We start from the raw sequence: 23,460 nt of genomic DNA on the forward strand, positions 1-23,460 counted from the left end.
AAGAAGTACCAAAGGCCTGTGCACCATGCTGCAAGAGGAAATCAGCATGTTTATACCATTACATTTTCTGTAACAGGGATTTCCATAGAAGCAAAACAGCCTTTTGGCAGTATCATGGCTCAGTGCCTAGCCCTGCATTGAAGTGCAGAGTGCTGGAGGCTCCTGAAGGAGGGACACTAGGAATTCTCTTCTGCCCTGTCCTGCCTTGAAGGCAGGACACATCAGCTATCATTTAGTACTAGAACTCTTCTGGGATGTAACAAGAGCCTATAAAAAAGAGACTCTATCTATGCCTGATGGTATCAGTGCAGTGGCCTCCAGGCTTTCTGAATTCTCATCTGTCTGCTGTTAGAGAAGAGGGGATGGGGACAACCCAACAGCATGTCATGCAGCAACTTTGTCTTTCAGAGATAAATTTGCTGTGAAATGTCCTCATGTGAGGGCCAGAGCCTCCTACACCCAAAGCACATGTGAGCACTGGGGAATGAAGCAGCCACAGAGAACTGGCTGCATAGCATGGCTCAGGCTGCCAGCTCCCAAAGCAAATCAGAGCATGAGGGATGCTGAGCCAGCTGATACTGCTGGCAGAAACACCCTCCTGTCAGCATAAAAAGAATTTATCTTCACTACGTAGCTTCTGGTCCTGATATGCACCCAAACACACCCGCCTGCCTTTCTGCATGTTGAGTTAGCACAAGAGATCCTGCAGAGAGTGCTCTGCCAGGAGTTCACGGGCTTTTGGTAATGAGTTTTTAGATAACATTGAATCTTCTTCCTTAGAGACTCTCACCTGGAACGTGCAATCACCATTGCGCATTATCCCTTCTGAGAAAGAGCTGACAACTCAGATATCCCAATTATGAGCCAAAATTGGCCATATTTTCCCACTGCAGCCAGAAATGTGTGCTCAAGATGCAGAAACATTCAAACGGCCAAGCCATCTTGAGAAGACATCCCTACAGTGTTGATAAACAAAGTATTGAATCTATGCAGGGATGCTTTTGCCAGCAACCTTAGCATGTGATGCCAAGTACACTCAGCTTCATAGTGCTCTAGTATCAAGGCACCAGATGTGTGTATATGAGACTAGTGTGGTTGGTGCTGTCAGGTGCCTGGATGTGTGACTACAAATCAGCTCTAGAAGCTCCTATCAGAAGCAACAATTCTCCTGCTCTTCCATTTGCATTTTGGTATTCATTTCAGAAAATGAAGGAAGTTGTCCTCTCTTCAAAGAAAATGTTGGAAATTCTTCTCTGTGCTTTTGAGAGCCCTGACCATCATCCCTGCCTTCCTCCTGGATCCGAGACTTATGCAACTGTTAGCGAGCAGCCAAACCCTGCCTGCCAAATCATGTTTGCTTGTATATTCTGTTTATAACATCTGCATATTATCCTGACTTCTAGGATATTCCTTCCCTGGCATCACTGCCAGTCTGCAGGGATGCAGGCAATATCCCATGCAGGACAGTACAGTGGCCCCTCTCTTTCTGCATGCAGCTGTGGGGACTGGCATGGGCGCTGAGCTGAAAGGATGTTGCTTACTTACCAGCAGCAACATGAGCTCCATTGTCAAGCAGCAGATAGATAAGGTATCTTGTGGCTTTGCATGCAAGAGGACCTTTGTTGTTTTGAAGGGTAGATGGGATTTTACACGTTGAGTCTTCAGATACCAGAGGTACCTTGCTAAGCCTGGTAAGAAGTGCAGGTTTCCATAAAGATGCACTGCAGAAGCCCCATGGCTTCTTTGGGTATTGTTCTTATGGGCAGACTCACTGCAGAGGAGTTCTTCAACTTCCTGATTTCCAGCACACATAAGACATGGTCATGTGGGAGCGGAGTCACAGTGCAGTGCCTTCTGTCCCTGATAGGCTCCTACAGCAGGCAGCTTTCAGTGAAAGTGACAGCATCACTTCCTAAGTATGTGAAAATATTAATCTTTCTCTCCCTCCTTTTTGGAAGAGACGAGGAAGATATTTAAATAAAAGTAGCACTTGTTAGTGGCTTTAAAGGGTATCAGATCAATTACTTGGTTTGCTCTGCAGCTTTGTTTGCATGAACTGCTTAAAAAACCCACAACAACTATTCCAAAACTAGAAACAAATCATCTACTGTGGAGGCAAGCTGGGTCATACCCAGTTCTGCTACAAAGAACAAGAATGTGTTCAGTTCTCAGATCACAATTGTTAGCAGAGGAAATACTCTCATCTGTTACCTCTATAGGCTCTTCTCTGTAGACAGTCTTTCCTTTGAAGACTTATTTTTGAAGTGTCCAGTGCTTTATCTTCTGCTGTTTTCTATTGATTTTACTCTCTTATTCAAGTCCATCTTTCTTCTGTAGGCCTCTTCTTTCAGTTGTATCCCTTGCTGATCTGAAGGGTTTCATGGGTTAGAGCATCCCTGGCCTTTAGGGAAACTGGGCTATTTATGTGCACTGAAAATCTGCAAGATGAAAGTTTTTGTGTTCTGAATAATCTGTTGGATGAAGCTCAGTAATCCCAAATATCTTAGAAACACAGGGGTCATGGCAGCTCATAAGCTTCATATTCAAAGTTAGATTTGCCCTTTCTAATAATGTGACAGTGTTCAGATCTGAGTCTCTGCATCAGCTGTATAAAAATAAACAAACAGGAAAATCAGCACCCTTGTGCATTACATTTTTAAGCTCTAAAATAGTAGGAATGAAAAATAGAGAAGTCTGTCTCTCCCTCTGTGCTTTTCCTTACTGTATCGGTGAATGAGAATAAAACTGTAAGCCTAAAATCTGAAATGAAAAATAGACTTGAGAATGACATAAGGAACTCAGCCTTCTCACAAGCATCTTTTTTAACTATACCACTGGTTGGATTCCAGTTATAATTTGGCTCTACCTCAGGCTCAAAGGGTATAATCCTTCCCACCTATCTTGAATTCCAGCAGTGTACGTATTTACATTTAGTTTGTCTGTCTAGATGCTTTTTATACTTGACAGAGTAAAACAAGTTTCTTTGGGTCATGATTTGTTTTACTATAAGGCAAAATATGAGCAATACTTTGAAGGTGTGTCATACTTTGGGGCCCACTGCTTGCAGAACAGAACATTTAGCTACCCAGCCAAGACTCTAGGTGTCCAGAGTTTGTTCCCACACCATCTACAAGGTTCTTGGGGAGTATCCATTGCATGGGCTGCCTGCTGGGAAGTGGTGTATGCCCTTCTGTGGCAGCAGCACCAGCAACCAAGTATTGTGGAAAGCTCTACAGAAGGCAGGTGGTTCCTGCCCACTAACATGTGCCACCTCTATTGGAAGTACACAAAGGGACAGAAGACTGTTGGGAAATGAAGAGATGCTAAAGCTAGATGAACCACATCATGGAGTTATCCCCTTCTCTCCCCAGGTCGCTACCCACAACCAAACAAAGGCACCTACATCCCAATCCTCATAGGTGACGCACTGAAACCTGGAGAGTGGGGAGCCAAGATTATCCATAAGGAGAACAACTCCATTCGCCTGTCCATCATGTCCTCTGCTACCTGCATTATTGGGAAGTTTCGCCTTTACGTTGCCATCCGGACTCCCTATGGCATCATCAGAACACACAGGAACTCAGCAACTGACACTTACATATTGTTCAACCCCTGGTGCCAACGTAAGTAGTTTCTTATCAGTGTCAAAGACTCACAGTTTCTTCACTGGGCTCATTGGTTTGTGAGAGGGTGTAGTCTGGGAAAGGGAACTTGTGCCAAGGTGGTTGGAGGCCAGTCTGTATGAATACAGAAAGGATGTGGTTACATTTACCTGATTGCCCCTAAGGGCTAAGTATTACACTCTTGGGGGTGCCCTGTGAGTGGGGCTATCAGGGCACTCTGTAGTTTCATGAGGCTGAGTTTGTGAGTTTGTGTTTACCTACATAGGTAGCATGGCACAGCTCCATTTTTGGTATTAAATATATCCCAAGGCTTTGCTCTGGTTTTAATAATCATCAGTGTGAACCTTCTGCCTGCCACCATGTTCCTTAAACTGATAAGTCCGTATGGGCATGTTTTTTTCCCAGGATTTGGTGTGGGGTAGGATGTAGTGGCACCCCATTCACAACTGTTGAATTACATTGCTGGTTGCCACATTTTAGGATGGAGCATCTGCAGCCCAAAAGCCTGCTAAACCTCAGTGGAAGCTGCTGTCCTGCACAGGTTGGATGCTTTTAGTCTGCTGCAACATGATTGGTGGCACCTTGCTGTTACACAGGATTTGACCTTATAACTTACCCTTAGCAGTGACTAATTACCAGCAACCTTGCCCTCTTTGAGGAACAGAACATTTTGCAAATTAGCCCTTTTTGCAATCCAGTGTGTTTTAAAGAACTTTTGTTTTTTTAAATCTCCCTGGACCAAGGTAAAATCAGTCCTTCTGCTGACAGAATTGCTCTTTTAGCCAATGAATTCAAAGTGTAGTTTTAAGGAGAAGGCAAGGAGGACTGGTGAGGCTAGGTTCACCAGCCTTCTGACAGGCTTTAGCACCACATCTCAGCTTCTGATGCTTGTAAGGCTCCATATCTGGCACACGTACTGCTATATATTTAGGTCAGCAGCTAACTATATATCCTCCTGCCATCCTTCCATCATCCTCCAATTTTTTACCGGAGTATTTTCATCAAATAACCCCATACCAAGTAAGGGCCATCTTACATGTGATGAGTAAGTTTAGCATTATTAATAGAGCCCATTATTCAGCCACACTACTGTCAGTACGTAGAATGATTTGTGCTGACTTCATTACTTACCCCTGGTCCAAGGGAATATAAGCAATGATTAGCTTATGCATTATTTAAGAAGATATATGTTAATGCTGAGTAAAGTGGAGTTAGTTAAGCAGGAATGGGAGGGAAGGGCAGAGCCCAAGGCCTCACAGCACCATGAGGGAGTTTTGAAAGCAGCGTAGAGTTGTATACCTTAGGGACACATGGTCAGTTTATTCTGGGAGTAAGGAGAGTAGGTAACAGAAAGCGAGGGATTATTGGCAAAGGTAAATGAACTAATGTGACACCCTGGTGAACAGACAAAGCCTCTCAGTGTTTTTAAAGGCAACATCAACAGGTGCCAGTTCCAGCTCAGGAGGTGTGATTCTCCACCCTAAGGCAGAGAATCCTTTGGGTGGAGTCCTGGTTTCTCAACAGCCAGCTTGTTAGCCAGCACAGTGTTTGTGCCGTGGCTCAGCATCTCTTTAGACAGGGAAAAACTACAGAGGAAAATCTGAAGTCACCTCATAACAAGCATGCAGCCAGCTAGTGCTGAGGGCAGTCAAAAAATATAGAAAAAATGAGGTGGGGGGAGATTGGCTGCCACAGCATGTGTGATGGGGACCACAGAGGCTGATTTGAAGCATGAGGTGGGCAGTAAGAAGGGGAAAATCAATCCCTCATTCACATCTCCTACTCATATCTCCGTGTGCCCATGACACATGGGTGCTTTGCACTCACTTCCTGAGCTGAATGGGGTCAAAAGCCAGCAAAACAAAATCCACGGTATGGGAGCTCACGTGTAGAGCTCAGGACATGCAGCAGCAGCCATCAAGAAGGCTAACAGAGATGTCTACTGCAAGAAGGCAAAAGAGAGACTCAGAGCAGCACGGGTCTGCTGTGGGGGTCACCCTCAGAACATCATGTCCTTGTCCCCAACTTACGTGTCCAGGTGTGCCACAATGGCTTGAAGTCCTGGCCCTTGCTAACTATTGTAGCTTTCGTTTTTTGTGCACTTCATTTGGATGTGGATTTGCTTTCTTTCCCTCCTAAGCACTAATTGGTTCCTGTGTCTGCCTTTCCCCCTTTGTGTTAGAAGAGCAAGGGCAGTGTTTCTCCATGCCTTGTCCTCTGGCTGGGAAAGTTTGTGCAGTGGAATGACAAAAGGGTATAAAAACTCAGGCAGTTAAACTGCACAGAAAACAGTAGTTTGAAAATCTCCTGGACTTGTTTGCTGGGTTAATAGCTGAGAAGCAGAGTCTGAGTAAAAAGCCTCATTAAAAAGAGAGAAGGCTGGGGAATGAATGAATGGGGATTGTTATCGCAGGGAGCAGAGTACAAGCTCCATCAGTGTCTAGTGCAGCTACCCAGCTCATCATTTTAGAGAAACATCAATGTGTCTGTATGAGCTTTTCTTTAAGACAGAGGCATTTATGCCCTTTCTTGTTACTTCTTTTTTCACTGTAGTTCAGTTTTGACATAATTTCCCAGGCTGAGATGCGTTTTTTTTCTACTGTTTCAGAGCAAGTCTGCATGCTTTACCAGTTAAGCTACAGAGCAGCTTCTGTTCTTTGCTTCCAAAATCATCAGATGCTTTTATATGGTTAAGGCTTATCACCAAGAATACTTTACAGATGCAGATGTGGGGCCTGATCTTGCAAAATGATATGCATCTGCCCCACAGCAAGCAAGTGGATTGGCATTTCAGATACTCAGGTGAAATTTGCATTAGTTAATAAGCAAAGTAAAGCCTGCAAGAATAGGCAACATCCTCTCTTCAGCCAGCTGACATAACAGGGAAAAACAGACATGCTGTTGGGCACATGGAGCCCTGTTCAGTTCTGAAACAGGAGATACAAATGGCAAGTCATTAAGGATAACTTGAGTATAACTTGACTCTTAGCAATATCAGACTACATGAAAGTGGAGAATGGCTCCTTTGATCTAAGTACTGTGAGCTCCTTTTTCCAAGGAGGTGCTGAGCCAGCGACATTCTGCTTGGGAGCACTCGGTGCCTATCAGGAAAAGACTCTGCATGTCTCTTGTGGCTCTCTTAGGTGGAGATGCATAGTGTGTCTGTAAGTTGCAGACTCATGGGTTGAGGATTATCTTTCATTCATGCAAGCTTTCTGCAAAGTGTTTTAGATTAGAGCAATTAAATATGTTGCAGTCTTAGTGGCTCGGTTGACTCTGCTACCCATGTCCTTCAAACATCCTGTTACAGATTGAGGATTAGTAGCATGCGATTGCCTTTGGGCATCTGTAATATCACAGAACCATGGAATCGTTAAGGTTGGAAAAGACCACTAACATCATCTAGTTTAACTGTTCACCCGTCACCATACATAACCAACATGCCCACTATACTGTCTCTAAAATGTTAAATGTGATCAGGCTTGACTCAGTAATATTTTCTGTTGTTTGTAGCCATATATCAAATTTTATGTCTTCTACCATAGATTCCAAAAATTCACAAAGTCAGAGCTTCATATCTCTGCTACATTCACAGAGACAAGAACCAGTCATTGCACAGCATCGTCCAAAGCTTGGCTCTGAGTGGAGCGGACTTTGTAGATACCTGTTTTAGCTCTCGCTGCAATGTGTTTGCCACAGTGGTGTTCTCCTCCCAGCAAGAGCTTGTCCAGGTTCCCATGCTAAAGGGAGGACAGGTCCTGAAGGCAAACCACCTTCATCCATCTGCTGGTTCTGCTGTGCTCAGCTGTCACTGTGTGCAGGAGAAGATGACATTTCCAGTGGTTGCTCTGCTAAGGCAGGGGTTTCCCAGGTGCATCAGTACCAGGAGGGGCCTCTCATGGCTATTCACTTTCCTAAAGGGACAGAGCTTCTCTGTACTTCTTACCTCTTCCATAAGGAGCTTTTTTCACATAGAAGGTGGTAAGGCACTGGAACAGGTTGCCCAAGGAGGTTGTGGATGCCCCATTCCTGGAGGCATTCAGGGCCAGGCTGGATGTGGCTCTGGGCAGACTGGTCTGGTGATTGGCGACCCTGCATGTAGCAGGGGAGTTGAAACTAGATTATCATTATTGTCCTTTTCAACCCACACCATTCTATGATTCTATGATTGCATGAACTTGTGTACAGTGGGATTTCTCACCTGCACTACTGTCCTCACATGGAGTGTATTTTCACCTTACCTATCTTCAAACAAAGAAGCATAGAAGATTATTTGTTTCTTTGTAGCACTGCTAGGGTCTTACTAATTTCCCAGGATAAAAGAAGTAAGTAGAAAAACCTTAAACTGATAGAGAAAAAGAACAAACAAGCCTGGTGCTTTTTCTTGGAATTCTTCTGTTTGTCAGATGTGAAATTCTGCTTGCACCAAATAATTAGGAGTTGTACTATGTAGAGCACGCTTAGCATCAAAGTAGTCACAAATGCCTCGTATTTTCTTCTAAACAGTTCTCAAGGGTAGTGAGAGCTGTCAAAAATCAAAGCAGCTGGCTTTTATGTGGAACACAGAGGCCCGTTTTACTTTATCAAAAAATAGAAATAATTTAAAATAATTGACAGAGAAGTTAATCAATTTTCATCTGATTTAGCAAAGATCATGCAGTCTTGAAATAACGTAAGCATCTCAATTGATACCAACGAGATCAATATTGATATTTATAATCCCTGAAAGAAAACAACAGCTGTCAAGAAGGCATGTGCACACACTCTGCTGAATGCATAACTGTACTGAAGCAGGTGTGAGTTGTACTCCTTGAAATGCATTTTCTGTACTGTTTGTATACACGTGCTTCAATAAAACCCAGAGCTCAGTGAGTCAATACATGTAATTGCTCCATAAGCAAATCAGGCACATCCATCCTAATGACACAGAGCCTTGTGTGATTTGCAACATCCACAACATTTTTGATGGGATGTTGTGCAGAACTTGCTTAGAGCTGGGAGATGGACCTCAAAAAAGTCATGTAATATGGTGCTTCCAAAGTATGCATGTCACTGCTGACATAAATGACTGTAGCTTTTGGATCCACTGTCAGGTCTTAACACTCTTTCTGTCACCTGGTGGCCTCACACTGTAAACTCATGATCTTCTGCTTTGTGCCGGGGTGCAGATTGACTAGTTTGTAGGTAGTGCCAGGCTTATGAACAGCCCTTGCTACAACCCAGCCTTTAGAGGCCAGGTATGTAGCACCCTGCCTCTACACAAAGAGAGAGCCTCAGACCTGCCTGCCTCAGGGAAAACAAGGCAAAACCTGCTGCTTTTTCATCTGCTCTGATTCTGATGTAGCTTGCCGAGCCTGTACAGCAACCCTGTCAAAAGCACAGTGGAAAGCACTGATCTCTTCAAATGCAGAAAAAACCTTCTTACATCCAATACCTGCTTCCATATCATTCCTTGCACACCAATGTGAAGCTCTTGATGTTATATATCTATACATAATCCCTTCTGTATATATACGGATATAAATACATCTGCATGAAAATAAAAATTCCAACAGGGTCAGGTGTACAGACTGGCAAAACTCTTTACCTACTTGAAGTCAGTGTGAGTTTTGCCATTGATTTTTCAGATTTTAGCTGTTTTGTGGGTAAATGGAGAAGCTCTTGAAGATGAGTTTTAGAAGGAAGTACAAATCTGATTTGAATTTCAACAAAATACAACAAATCAATAGGCTTTTAAAGTGAAATAATCCCATAGTAATTTGTAGTAAGATGCAGAAGAAAGCCTCTGACAGTGGTAAGTGGCAGTTTTGCACTTGCTCATATCACACATTCACAGGTTATGCTTCTCTTTAATTTGTTATCTGGTGCCACATTACTGATTTCCTCAAATTAATTAATTCCCAAACCATTACATGTTAAGTGGTACCTCTTAGTCACAAAATATCATTATTGGCACAGGAAATAAATCCTCAGCTTTTCTAACATCACAGAATTTCCCATCCATTTCATGTCTACCCACGAACATCTGAATAGTTTCATGTAGTTCAGGGTTATTTATATATGTTAACTATGGGTTATTTAAGTATGTGAATCCTCTTTGCAGGATGAGGATCCACTTATATTCTTTTGACTGATATTAGGCCAGTCTAGGATGTGTGTTTAATACATGTTTTGATGAAGATGTCTTCTGAATACTTCTAGTTTTCATTTGGACAAACTGAGAGACCTGGGACTGTTTGGCCTGGAGAAGAGAAGACTAAGGAGGGATCTTATCAGTGCTGATAAATATCTAAAGGGAGGGTGTCAAATGGATGGAGCAAGGCTCTTTTCAGTGATGCCCACTGGCACGACTAAGGGCAGTGGGTACAAACTGGAACACAGGACGCTCCATATGAACATGAGAAAGAACTTCTTTACTTTGAGGGTGACAGAGCACTGGAACAGGCTGCCCACAGTGGTTGTGGAGTCTCAGTCCCTGAAGATATTCAAAACCCACCTGAACATTTTCCCATGCAACCTACTGTGGGGAACTGCTTTAGCAGGGAGATTGAACTTGATGATCTCCAGAGATCCCTTCCAGCCCTTATGATTCAGTGGTTCTGCATTATTTTGTGATTTCATATTGGCTGGTCAGTCAAGCTACATGGGGGAGGAACACTGCAGTCAATAACTTATGTACGGAAAAAGCAATCAAACTCTTCTGTTAATACACTATAAAAGCTGTATTCCAATTTTTGTAACGTGCTACAGAGTTTTTCTTTAGATCTCTTGACTTGATCTGTTTTCTGTTAATATTAATAGGCTAGAAATTGTTCTTTGATCTGTTTGTACAGATGCAGAATTGCGTCATGGTGCTCCAACTTTTAAATTAGTGGTACTCAGTAATCATAAAACTCTTGATAAGATGTGACATTTTAATCATAGTTTTCAGATCTTGAGAGAACAGGCAGGATTTGTCAGCGTTTTTGCATCTTTCATGCTTTTAAGTTGTGTATCATATTTCTAACCGGGGTCACTATCTCCTTGTGTTTGTATTCTATTGAAGCAAGTGATGTTTTTTTTGATGGGTGATGGGAACGTCTCATCAAATATGGCTGCAGTATATGCTAATTATTTTTATCTGCTCGATATAAAATCTAAGTGGTGATGTTGACATTTGTTTTGGATAAATTGATACAGTGGATGCCGTGTACCTGGATGACGAGAAGGAAAGGGAAGAATATGTCCTGAATGATGTTGGTATTGTTTTCCATGGAGACGTCAATGAAGTGAAATTAAGAAGCTGGAGTTACGGTCAGGTGAGCTATTTGGACCTTCTCTGACTGCTCCCAGTAGGACAGCAAATGAATTTAATCGACAGCAGACTGTGGTTGAGACTGTGGGCTCTGGAGTGCATTATTGGTCTCTACTTCAGAAACACAAGGGGGTATAGTTTTTTAAAATTGTATGAAGTGGGTATATATCTAATCCAGAAAAGCAACGTTATAATAGCTAGTATTTAAAGATCTTGTTTTAGGGGCACATTTCAGATTCTAAGAGGCTTCCTGTTGAAAGCTATAATCATTAGCTGAGGTTTTCACTATGCAGAAGCATTTCTGCTGCTGTGATACTGCTGCTTTAGGATCAGACTGACTTGGTGAAAGACAAGAAGTTTATTTATTTTAGCGAGAGGTTGTATTCCTTTTGACTCTTCCTTTCAGTTCTAGCATCTTGGTGGAAGTAATTCTCATTTTTCCAGGAGTCAGCTTTTCTTAGGGTTGCTATTACAAACTGAGCTTTGGTCCCAGAGTTTTAAATTTCCTTACCACAATGACAAAGGGGGAACTTCTCCCCTTGCTGTCTGGACTTCACAACTTCAGCCTCCGAAGATGTGGAGAGCACAGTCCTGGCTGGCTGGTGTGTAGTAGTGATATGCTTTAGTGTTATCAACCCCTTACTGCTTATCTGTTTTATCTCAATCTATTTGTATCACTAGACAGCCTGAAAGTCCCTGAGCGATGAAAGAGTTGTGTGAGAATGGGAAAAAAGCATTCAATAGCAACATCAAAATTAGCAAAGCTAACTCTGACTGTTACTCAGGGGTATTCCAATGGGCAGTTATTGGACATGGCTCACCTTACGTCCTGGTTCTTCACATCAGCACCATTAAGAAAGTATTGAAGTACTTCCTTCATGCCACAGTGATGGATCCATTCAGCACTCACTGCACATCCCCAGCACAGCCTTGCAGAAGGGGCCCTCTTGCTTTGCTTTCTCTCTTTCAGCTGAAGACTACCTCAAAGCTTAAGCTGGCTGGATTGCCTCTGTGCTTGCACTAGAGAGCTCTTTGAACTCGCATTGTTCTTGCTTCCTCGTTTAAGGATGCAAGTCCATGTTTTTTCCCACAGCAGGCTGCTTTGGTAGCTCCTGCCTTTGTACCTTTCCGCTGGTTGCCTCAGCGCTGTTGTTTGTGGGGTTTGAAAGAGATCTTGTCTAAGCTAAAGATAATCCTTAAATAAGATGAGGGGGAAGCAATTCCATAAAATGGGGGTGCATCTGAGAGAGATAGGAAGAACCAGATTCTGAGGCCAAAGCATTCAGCATTTAAGTTGACCAAAAATGCCCCCTCCTGGCCCTTCCTTCCCCCTGCAAGTGTTTATATAGCCATGCAATGAATCAGACCAGAGAGCTGACCTAGCTGAACAAGCAGCTCCTTTCTTTTTTTTTTCTTTTTTTTTTTTTCCTTCCTTGGGTTGTTATTCAGGCGTGCTCTGCTCCTAGATTTGGGATTCACTCTGTGACAGATGTAGGGGAGGGAGAGACGGGAACGAGTGGCTGGAAATGGAAGATGTTGCTTCAACCAGCTGCTGGATTTATATCCTAAGTTGCTGAATTTATGGCCTATAGTGGTTTGGCCTCAGGTGCTTATATTCTGCAAATCCAGCACCTTCCTGACACAAACACCAACCTCCCTTGAGAAACTGCATTATTTATTTGGTTTTGCTAGGAGGCAGCTCTGTTTGGGAGGTTAGAGCTGTTCCACATCCCTCTGTCATATGCTTTTCCTTCCGGTGTTGTCTGGCACTGGAGAGCTTGATTTGCACCCTGAGTAGTGGTGCACATTTTGTTGCCCGTGTGACAGCTTAGCGTAGCAAGTGCATCAAAGCCAAGAGTTGTGCCAGAGCCTATCATTACTTTTGTGAGGGTGAAATGGACGTCTTACAACTAAGCACAATGGAGAAATATTCCTCTGGCTCAGAGTGATAGAGGTATATGGTTTTCCTGATGCTACCCTACCAATTCCCAGCCATTAAAACATGAGCTTACCTCATTTTTAGCAATCTCTTATGTTAAAACTAGGAGCATTGTTGTAAGTGAATAAAAACACTTTTAGATATTTAGCAGATATACCGTTGTATCATACATATATGCTGTGTGTATGTATCATATATAGCCCTTTACAACAGTGTTAGTAAAAATCATAAGGCCAAATATAGTAATAGAGCTGTAAGGTACATGGTCTTACACAAAAATACAGATAGACTTGTGCATAGTAATATTCATAGGCTAAACATTTCTTTAAAGGATGACAGCTGAAAGCTTTAACTGAGGTTGTAAATTTAAAAGGAACATGCAGTTCAAAACTGGATTATTAGTGGAAGATCATTTTCACAGCTGCCCTCTTTAATGAGCAGCGTCAACTTGAGAGGAGGAGAGGCAAGAAAAATGGACCCAGGAAGAAAATACAACAGACCACTTGAAACATGGCTGTAATGACTGAGGATTCAGGATGAGAATGTTCCTTGTAACATGACTGTGATTCCTTTCTTCTGAGGGTGTGCAAATTGCCAGTCACTCAGAAAAGCCCAAGGGAGGTTGAGGAGAAATTTTGCTTTAGAAGAAATCTGGGCAGATAGGAACTCTCCAGCTGAGAAATATTGGAAGCTGGGTGCTATATTGTATTGATCTTTTAACACTGCCTTTTTTTCTTTATTTCCTTTTTTTTTTTTTTTTTTTTTTTTTGGAGAAAAGTAAAATAAAGCAGGTGGGCATAGTGCTCTTGTTGTCATGTTGAGCTTAATCATGTCCACATGAGCCCACAGCACAAACAAAATTCTGTGGCACATGCATCTGTTAAGGTTAGATCACTGCCTGTGACCAGCTGTGGGAAACACAGACCTACTTCCACCAGTGCAAGAGGTGATGCAGCCCCTCTTACTTGGATTTAATTGGTTTGAAGTTTTGCTACTAGAAGCAGGTTAGCATGAAAGGGGAATGTCCACTGAAGGCCAGCCTCTCTTAAATGCATTGCTCTATAGTGCAGTGCAAACCAGTGTGCAGGCAGAGCTTCTTTTCCTGTGTTTTCCCATGTCTTGTCTTCCTTCCACAGTCTTTTCCAGGTGGCTGTGCCAATCCTTTGTCCTGAATATGGGTTGTTCCCATTTCAGTTTGTGTCAAGCAGACAGTGCCAGTGACTGCTGTTCTGTCCTGGCTGCCTGCTTGTCTTGGCTGCTGTTTCATTTGATATATCAAGGGTACTCAGCCTTACGTGTATTATGTGTCTGTTCTGCTTCCCTCTAGATATTATTTTTATGCCAAGATTGAGGGCAGGAAACTAATTTAGTTTGATTTAGTGTTTTTAAGAAGTAATGGAAAGCAAAACTGGCTTTAGCCCATGTTACGGTGCTTTGCATCCTACGCTGCTCCATTAGCATAAGGCAGCTAGACTTTACAGCCTGTCCTATGTCCCTCCTCCTATTAATCCAATTACTTCACAGTCATTTATATCGTTTTGTAAATGCTAGGGTGAAAGACAACAACTCCGATAGTAATTTCTTTCCTCTTTAGTCTTTCTGTATATGCTGGCAAGATTGACAGTGTCTCATAAACTGTAGATAAGAGAGATTTAATTTGCAAGCTAAACTTCTTATTGATTTAAGTCAGCTCTTAGACACTGCTGATGACTTGAAGAACAGAAAGCTCTTTTTGATCCTAGTGAAAGTGATAAATCATTAGCCAGGCCAAAAGAAGAGTGAACCTGAAGCAGGAAAGGGCCACTATGACAGCCCAGAGTTTATACTGTCTTTCTGATCTCCTTGGGAAGCAGTCTCTCCACAGTTCTGCCATTCACATGACTTTGCTTACAGCACATATCACTGGAGTAGAGTGGGGACCAATAACGTACAATTACTCAGCCTCCTAGAAATTATACAACAAGGAGTAGGACCTTTGGAGCCACTGACCCGCTTTCTTGCTTGCCTGAACACCGTGAATTCAGTTTTGCTCAAGAAGGCTATAAGATGCTATATACTAACAAACTTCCAAAGAAAGTAATTCAATGCTGGTGTGCATGGCAGAGCTGAGAAACAGTATGAGAGAGGTGTGCTGCCTTAGAGGATTGCTTGCTGGGCTTGTTTAGCTTGGAGAAGTGATGGCTCCAGGGTGACTTCACTGCTGCCTTTCAGTACCTAAGCAGAGTTTATAAACAGGAGGGAGATGATTTTTTACCCTTTTTTTTTTTTTTTTTTTTTTTTTTTCCCCAGAGAAGCTGTGGGTGTCCCATCCCTGGACATGTTCAACGCCAGGTTGAATGGGGCCCTGGTCAGCCTGAGCTGGTGGATGGCAACGCTGCCCATGGCAGAGGTTGGGACTGGGTGGGCTTTAAGTTCCCTACCAACCTAAGACATTTTATGATTCTGTGATTCTTTTAAAAGGATACATACTGTGGCAGTTTGCTGAGTAATGAGAGCCAGGCAGGCCAAAAAGAAAATGTTTCGTGGACAGAAAAAGGCTGAGAGTGATGAAATACGGAGGTGCTTCTCTTATCCTTATGCCAGAGCTCAGCTGGTACCTATAAGGGAGAGGCCAAAGGAGGCATAGACTCTCCAAGGATGTTATCCCCATCCCTTCCATCTTTTCTGCAGCACTGACAGCTGACTTGATTCATCAACACTTCCTCCTCAGCTCTCTGGCCTCACCCTGCCTTTCCCATGCTACCAGGCCAACAGCTTGGCCTGGGCATTTGTTTGCCTTCTGCAAGATGCAAAACTCAGATCACCCTCATATGCTGAGGAGCCTTAAACTAGGCTGGAGGTGGTTTCAAAATCAATACAGCTCTAGTTGCAGCTGGGCACAAGAGCAAAAATCTTGTTAGCATGAACCATATCTCTAAGGATGCAAATGAAGGACATAAAGCTGAATATGGCAAGGGGACGAGCTGAACGGAGTTTCTGTTACAGCTTGGAATGCTAATATAATACTGTGTTCTCAGTGAAACTGGAAGATGTTTTTTTATAAATGTGTGTTTCCTTGTCCCCTACCATTTTCCAGGGGACAGAGATATTTTCCTTTGCTATGCAGTTTCTCCTAAGGAAAATGAAATACATCACAGGGCAAGTTCTGTGACAAATGGTTTCTGGTCTATTTAGGCACCTCTGCCCTCAATTCATTCCTGTGCTTGTTCATGCTGGATCGAAGAAACTGTACCTTTCCACTCTATTTTTGAAGAAGACTACTTTAGGTCACTTGGTATTTTTTATGTCTAAGTTTCAGAGACCAGGATTAATCCATTTCATTAGCTTTTGGCTTGTTAATTTTAAACATTTTACTATTTTAGTCTAAAATTTAAGCTTCATATTATCTGTGGTAAATCATTTATTGGTCAACTTCTCAGCATTGCACTGAATGTATCAGAAAAGTTCTGAAATTAACAGGTCTGGAATCTGTGAAGGACATGAAGTCCTTAGCGAGCAGACTAGCTTATTGTAGTTATTATTATAATACCTTCCTATTATATACTTGTTAGCACTTAAAATTTTATGTCCTGTCAGAAAGGCTATGTTGTCATTTTAACCTTCTGGAAACCAGACTGAGTTTGAATTGAAAATGACGTTCTCTTTTCCCTTAAAGCGTCTCACATTTTTTTGCTATACATGGGCAATTATTCTAGAAGAAAACTTGTATTTTATACACAGAACTTTGACCTGAGCGACTGATTTTGAAGCTGATCAGCTATTATAACAACAGTAAAAAATAACTTTGCCTTTGCTTTTCAGAATAAAGTGTGACTTAACTCACCCTCTATTTCTCTCTTTCTTTCATTTTATATAGTTTGAAGAAAACATTCTGGATGCTTGCCTTTTCCTGATGGACAAGGCAGAACTGGAGTTGTCTGGGCGTGGAAACCCAATCAAAATCTGCCGTGTTGCCTCTGCAATGGTATGTAATAGATGCCCAGGATTTGTCAGAAGTGACTCTCTATTCAAAGTCAGGCTGGTTTAATGGCCTCTGTGCCCTCACGTCCTCACTGTGGCAGGTGCCAGATCTTTTATCCATTCTGACCTCTGGGGTCTGGCACTTAATTTCATTCCACTAAAGGTGAAATCTTTATGTCAGTTCAGCATCCTGAGAGCGGGGCCTCATTGGCATGAAGGCCACTTTTAAACGTTGCACTTTCATGCATGCTAGCATTTTTTATGACACTGTGCTTATTTTTTTGGTAGCTGAGATTATTGAGAAAGCTACTTCTTTCATGAATGGTGAGGCACCATGATGGGTGAAATTTGGGATGAGGAATTGAGAGACTTTGAGATTTGCCTAACCTCAAAAGGGCCTTAAGACACTGCAAAGCTGGGTGGATCTATGCCTGATTTTCAAGCCTCAGATGGCCTCTCAGACCATTTACATGAGGTACCTTGGTTCCAGGAGAATGTGGTAGGAGATCTGAGCTCTTAAGTACAGGGCCCACATAATTTTCCCTACCCAGAAAGGAAGTGCCCAAAATTTCCAGAAGCAAAGGGTAGGGAGAAGGCTTCCTGCATCTCAATTCCTTTCAGCTGTCAGGCATCAGGAGTCTTACTGTGTGTGTAACAGCAGCCCCATCTCTAATATTCAAGCTGGAAGACTCATCCAGGGCATAAAAAACAGATGAGTCCAATTCTGTCTGCCTTTTGGAGGTCTGAACTGATACCTTCCGGTTCCCAGAGCAGTAATGCTGGTCATTGAGCTATTATCATTAGATGTTCTCCCAGGCCAGCTGCTAGAAGAGTCTCCACAAAACATGACCACTGAAGATGACCCACTTATTACAGCATTTACCCAGACTGTAGGAGAATTAACTCTTTGTTTTAGATAACATTGAAGCAGGATGTCTAGCCTCTCAATTACTGCCACATGATGAATTTTGTGTAACACAAAGTTAAATAGGATAGCTTCAACAAGGAAGATTGAGATCACCTCTACTTTCCTATTTTGTTTTGGCCTTCTGGTTATTTCTTTTATTCTAGACATTAGAAATGTGGCTTCAGACCTCTTGCTACAGAAGTAAGAACTGAATGTGGTTCCTTTACAATTGCATTAATCACTGGTCTCTTAAAAGATCCCTCATGCAGATTCCCTGGAAACCCTATGAGCATAGTGCTATGAACACGAAATGGGCATATGTTTTGAGCCACTCAGCCATTTTATGTAGGTGGAGAAGTTTCCTGTTGGAAATGTGGGACTCAGTGGATTTCAGGTATCTGAAGGATTAGGCCACAGCTGGGTTGGAGTTCTGGTCATCTGAAATCTGAACAGCAGTAAGAAGTGGACAAGAGGTACCGAGGCCTCACCTGTGTTCCTCAGCCTCATTCCTGTTCAAGGTGTTATGTGGTAGAGCTGAGCTTGTCTGGGGAGCTCCCCCCGTGCTGTAATTTTTCTGAAGCTTCCTAAAGCTTCAAAGCAAACAGAGTTGCCCCCCTTCTTCCATTCCTCACAACAGAGAGCCTAAAGATCGAAATGCTGTCCTGTCCTTGAAGTGCCTCTTTTCTTGGCATGTTTTCCACAACAGTGAGAGATGGGCACAACCCCTTAACCCTTTGGTTATGACTCTGAATACTTATCTCGTTCAGTCCTAAGGTTCACAGGAAGTCGATTTTCTAATTATAAAACAGTAGTTAATCCAGCCAAAAGCTTTTAAATGAGAATTGTGATTTATTTGGCTGGCATGTAGCTGTTCCACATTAACATAATTAAAAGGTACAGAGCGAATGAGCTTTTTGCACAGCCTCAACTGGTTTGGTTCAAATTGCAGCTTGGAGATGTATTGCTCGTTAACGCCTATCAGTATAGCCATTAGTCAGCAAAACTTCATGCTTTGTGTAATCTTACCAAGGGAAAACCTGCACAGAATATTCCTTCTTGTTTTCACGTGTGCCGGACTGAAGAAATTAGTTTCCACTCTAAAAATAACAGTGGACTGATTCTTCTCTCTATCCACTGTAAATTGGGAGTGATTTTATTAAAATATCTGGGCTGGTACAGGGAGAAAAACAGATGATGTTAGGAAGGAAGCTGATTTAACATTTCTGAGGCTTGCTTGTGAATTTAAAACTGTTTGTGTTTATTAAAAATACATAACAATGAGCATGTATAGTGTTAATAAAATGTTCTAAAATAGCAACATGAATGCTCATTGTGGTGATTTAATTTCACTATTATTTTTAAGTGCCTGACCTTGATTCAAAATTATTCAGGGATGGTGAATCCACCACGGCTCTTAGCAAAATTGTTCTGTTCATCTCCTACCTTCATAATTAAACATTTCAGTGTTATTTCCAGCCTAAACTTAGCTATATTCAGTCTCTCTTGTCCTATCTTGGTCTGCTGGGTTAAAGAGCTCTTTATAATTCAGCTTCTGACACCCCTAAAACTCATTTCCTTTGTCTATAGATCAATTCCAAGGACGATAATGGTGTTTTGGCTGGATCATGGGACAATCTCTATGCTTATGGAGTCCCACCTTCAGCCTGGACAGGAAGTGTGGACATCCTCTTGGAATATTACAGTTCTAAGCAGCCAGTGCGATATGGACAGTGCTGGGTCTTTGCTGGTGTCTTCAACACGTGTAAGTATCAGTGAGAAAAGCTTTGTGCTGCTATTCGATTCTTACATAGCAGAATGAGCTTTTAGGTTAAACTAGCTAAAATTATTCCTGGCTCTGTGATGATCAGAAGTAAATGGTAGAGATACTTAAAATCGTGTGGCCAAAATAGACACAATAGCTGCACTTCCAGAATGATATACTATTTATTTGTACAGAAAAATGTATTTATTGAATCATAGAGACTAAATTTGGGGTGAGAAAGTTAGTCTTTTGGTATGTTCTCTGTTTCTGTCAGGAAATGGGAGATGAACAGCGGGCTTAGTGTCTAAATGTGCAACTTAAAATTATTACTCAATATGGGGTACTGTGAAGGCATTTTTACCTCAGAAAGGCTGAACATTCTACTTGGGAAGGGGTGTTCTTAGCTAGACTAATATGTACTGTCCCAGCACCGACCTACTGGCACTTTAAACACTTCCTATGGAATTTTTGAGCCAGTACATTGAGGAAAATTCTGGCCTGTTTCATGAATTATGTGGCATTACAAGGTTAAATCTTAATAAGTTTGCTCAAACTAGAACAAATGTATTTCAGCGTTGCAGCGAAAGAGACATTTCAGGTTTTAAAACTGAGTAGGGAAAGCAATGCTGGGTTGGTCTATTTTTTTTTAATTGTCTAGCACTTGCTAACAGCAACATCCCAAATGAATACTCCCTGAACACTGGAACACACTAAGGTATAACAGTGGTAAAGAAAGACACTGTTAATGTAAAAGATACATTTATACAGACAGTGGGGACAAGACATTGGGAGCAATGCATGTGTAAAAAGCTCTTTGCTAATATAGAGCCAAACAGTTCCTTTGCTTATGGGAAAAGCCAATAGAAGAAAATTAAAGTGAGTCTGGCTTAAACGTAGTGATCTCCCCTTGAGGCACTTACAGCTCATGTCAGACTGGGGAGGGCACCATATCAGCCTAGGACCAAGGGGATACAGTGGGCATTTTTGCAGGCTTGGACTCTACTTTGCATTAAGTACTTCTCATCACAGCTGAAGGTTGAAGCTTTGCTTCTTGTATTTAAGATGTGAAAAGAAACTTGCCCATGAATCCTTCCCTTTTTCATCTCTCTGTTACATGTTGCTGTCTTAAGAAATAGCATCATGCTTTTCTTTACATTGTACTTTTAACAAAAATGAAGATTAATCACCCATCTTCTGCAGCAAACATGGAAGTTAAATAATTAACAGCATGTTACAAGTCTGGCTCTTCATCTTTGGGCAGCCCTAGGTATCTTTTCACTTTATTGTTACCTGTCCCATATACGTATATTTCATTCAATGCATAGTTTTCCTTCTGTCCAGGTAGCAGAATTTTGTAACTCATTTTAGTTACCTGAGGTAGTTCAAGAGCTATTCAAAACAGTAGGACCTCAGAAATAAAGCTCTGTTCTGACCACCTATCCTTCTGCTGGCACATGCTTCTCACAGCTCCAGGGAAGGATTCCATTTCAGGTTTCTCTGCTTCTCTTTCATATATCTGGAGAGGTTTGTGCTTTGATTTAGGGAGACTCTGGCAGGTACTCTATCCTTTGACATATGAAATAGTTCATTTTATTTCTGGTGCCATGGGAATATCAATCCATCCAAAGGGCCTGAGAGATGTCTACTTCCTTCTCTGCCTGAGGTCGTATGGTCTGTACTTGATACTCCTCCATCTCTACACAACACAGTGAGTTCAGAAAGGCCCTTGCAAACGTTTCTTATAGATGCAGTTCATCATAGTGACTTTCCAAGGCTACTTTCTCTCGCTAAAAGTGCCTCTTCTGTCTGTCTCTATATCCCAAACATACACACGCATTCTCCCATTTTCCTCCTGCCCTGGCCCAGGATCTCTGTTACACAGTATTTTGCTGTAGGCCACTCTGAAACTGGGGCAATGCCATGGAGCTCTGGAGCCTACTGTGTTAAATGGAGAGGCATATTTATCAGGGGCAAAATTAGATTCAGTTTGCTGACTACTTTAGTCAAGCCAGAGACCTGGGACTTCATACTGTGAGGCTTACTGAAGTATAACGTTTGTCGAGCATTATGAAATTAAAACATTGTTCAGTGGCTTATCTGTTGCATAACCATTTACATGTCCAGCTGCTGACCACTCCAGGGAGAGGACAGCAAAGGCCTAAACAAACATGCTGAACTTAAAGTATTGTTATAAGTTGTAGTTTGCATTTTTTTTCAGCTGCTGATGTTTTATCATTGTGACCAGTCCAGCTTTCCAAGGTTACTATTTTGTAAACTCTGAATAGTCATCCATTAAAAATGCTAAAACGTTCTGAAAAACGCTCATTAATCTTGAAATTGTCAGACAAATTATTTTCAATGAGCCCTGATGGCTCATGTGGTGGAAACCTGGGAGCGCGCTTGAATTAAGTTTAATCAATAGGTACATATGGTATTGGATGCATTCAGGTAATTTTTCATCCAGTAACTTGAAATGAATGTGCAGTGCTACTCTGTATTGAGAGTCACAGTAGTGACACTAATGAATGTACAAAACCAAGCAGTAGCAGAAGGGGTTGTTCATCTCTGCGGTGTTGGAACTATTTAAAAATACAGTTTTTGACCAAAATGTTTCCCATTTCCAAAAAAAGTCCTGTGTTTTCTGCAGAACCATGTTGGCTCCTACATCAGAACCCAGGATCTTTTTCTGAACTAAAGTCACAAGATGTCATCTGGACAGGCTGAGATGATATGTTGTGCTGTGTCTCCACTTCCTCTTGGACCGTGCTCCATGTCCACCAGCCAGGGTGCACCACAAACACAGAAGTTTAGTGACTCACTGTTGCATTTCAGATATAGCCATAGCTTTCCCACGTGCCCCAACTTCACCTCTTGTGAACTGAGGGCAAGTGTTGTCAGCTACACTGCAGTGGTTTGAAATTTAGGGGTAGGGAACATTTTTTTTTTGATCCTCCTCTTTAAGATCCTTTATGGGAAGAGACCATTGACTCCAAAGTACTACTGCCTAGAAATCAATACAAATTATGTAATACATTTTGTTCAGAATCAAACTCTGACATTTCTTTTGCAAATAATGCAGTTTTCTCCCTTGTTAGCAATCAGCTTCTGCCTTATTCTTTATGTTCTCCAGACCCCATCTGACAGCATATTGCAAAACAGGGAAACTCCAAATCAACCAGGAGACATTTTGTATTCATCTTCATTTTAGCATAGTCTCTCTTAATTCTTCTGGCTTACTGATAATAGGAGTCCTAATGTATTTTGCATTCCATGGAACCTCAAAATTATTTTTCTTTATACCCCATTTGATCTATTCCATCAGGTTTTGCCCTGAAAAGCTGCTGTGTGGTCAGTATGCAAGACTGTTGGTAACTGGCCAATTAAGCAATTGTACCATTATATATCCTGAAAGCTCAGCATGTGTGGACCAAACAAAATATTTTACATATTCTATATAAAGAAAGATAGGAGAAATTATTTGGGCTGATTTGGCTGAGTTTTCCCATTTTACTCCTATTATTAATATTTTCTCTTTACTCATCCTGTTATCTGTGAACACAATCCTCATATTTGTCCTTCTCATTCCATTTCTGTTTGACACAGTTCTGAGGTGCCTGGGGATACCTGCAAGACTCATTACCAATTATTCTTCTGCCCATGACAACAATGCCAATTTACAGTTGGACTTCTTTCTAGATGACGAAGGGCAGGTGGACAACAGATTGACCAAAGACTCTATCTGGTGAGTTTTCGTGGCAAATGACTTTATTATGCCAACTATATGCATAGTTAAAAACATAACAAGGGATATACGTGGTTTATTTATTTCTCTTTTCAATAAAGAACATTGCTAGCTTGCAGAAAACACAATGAACTGATGATATGATGATGAATATGAAGTGCTTGTCATTTAAAGAGACAAGCTGTAGGAGATCTATGAGATCAGTACTGATATTACCGTGTAGTGTACATTTC

At 41.8% G+C, this 23,460-nt stretch overlaps 1 protein-coding gene across 7 annotated transcripts in view; it reads left to right on the plus strand.

The window, feature by feature from the left end:
• The window catches only part of F13A1 (coagulation factor XIII A chain), a 203,030-nt gene that overhangs the window by 158,576 nt on the left and 20,994 nt on the right, over positions 1–23,460 (plus strand). For all 7 annotated transcript variants that reach the window (XM_090136981.1, XM_090136976.1, XM_090136977.1 and 4 more), the window contains 5 exons: positions 3,372–3,623; positions 10,803–10,921; positions 16,713–16,820; positions 19,311–19,485; positions 23,089–23,227. In XM_090136981.1, coding sequence (XP_089993107.1) covers positions 3,372–3,623; positions 10,803–10,921; positions 16,713–16,820; positions 19,311–19,485; positions 23,089–23,227 — 793 coding nt within the window. The remainder of the gene's footprint in view (positions 1–3,371; positions 3,624–10,802; positions 10,922–16,712; positions 16,821–19,310; positions 19,486–23,088; positions 23,228–23,460) is intronic.

This window comes from Phasianus colchicus, chromosome 3 (genome assembly GCF_987193195.1).
Source record: "Phasianus colchicus chromosome 3, bPhaCol1.hap1.1, whole genome shotgun sequence".
Lineage (NCBI taxonomy): Eukaryota > Metazoa > Chordata > Aves > Galliformes > Phasianidae > Phasianus > Phasianus colchicus.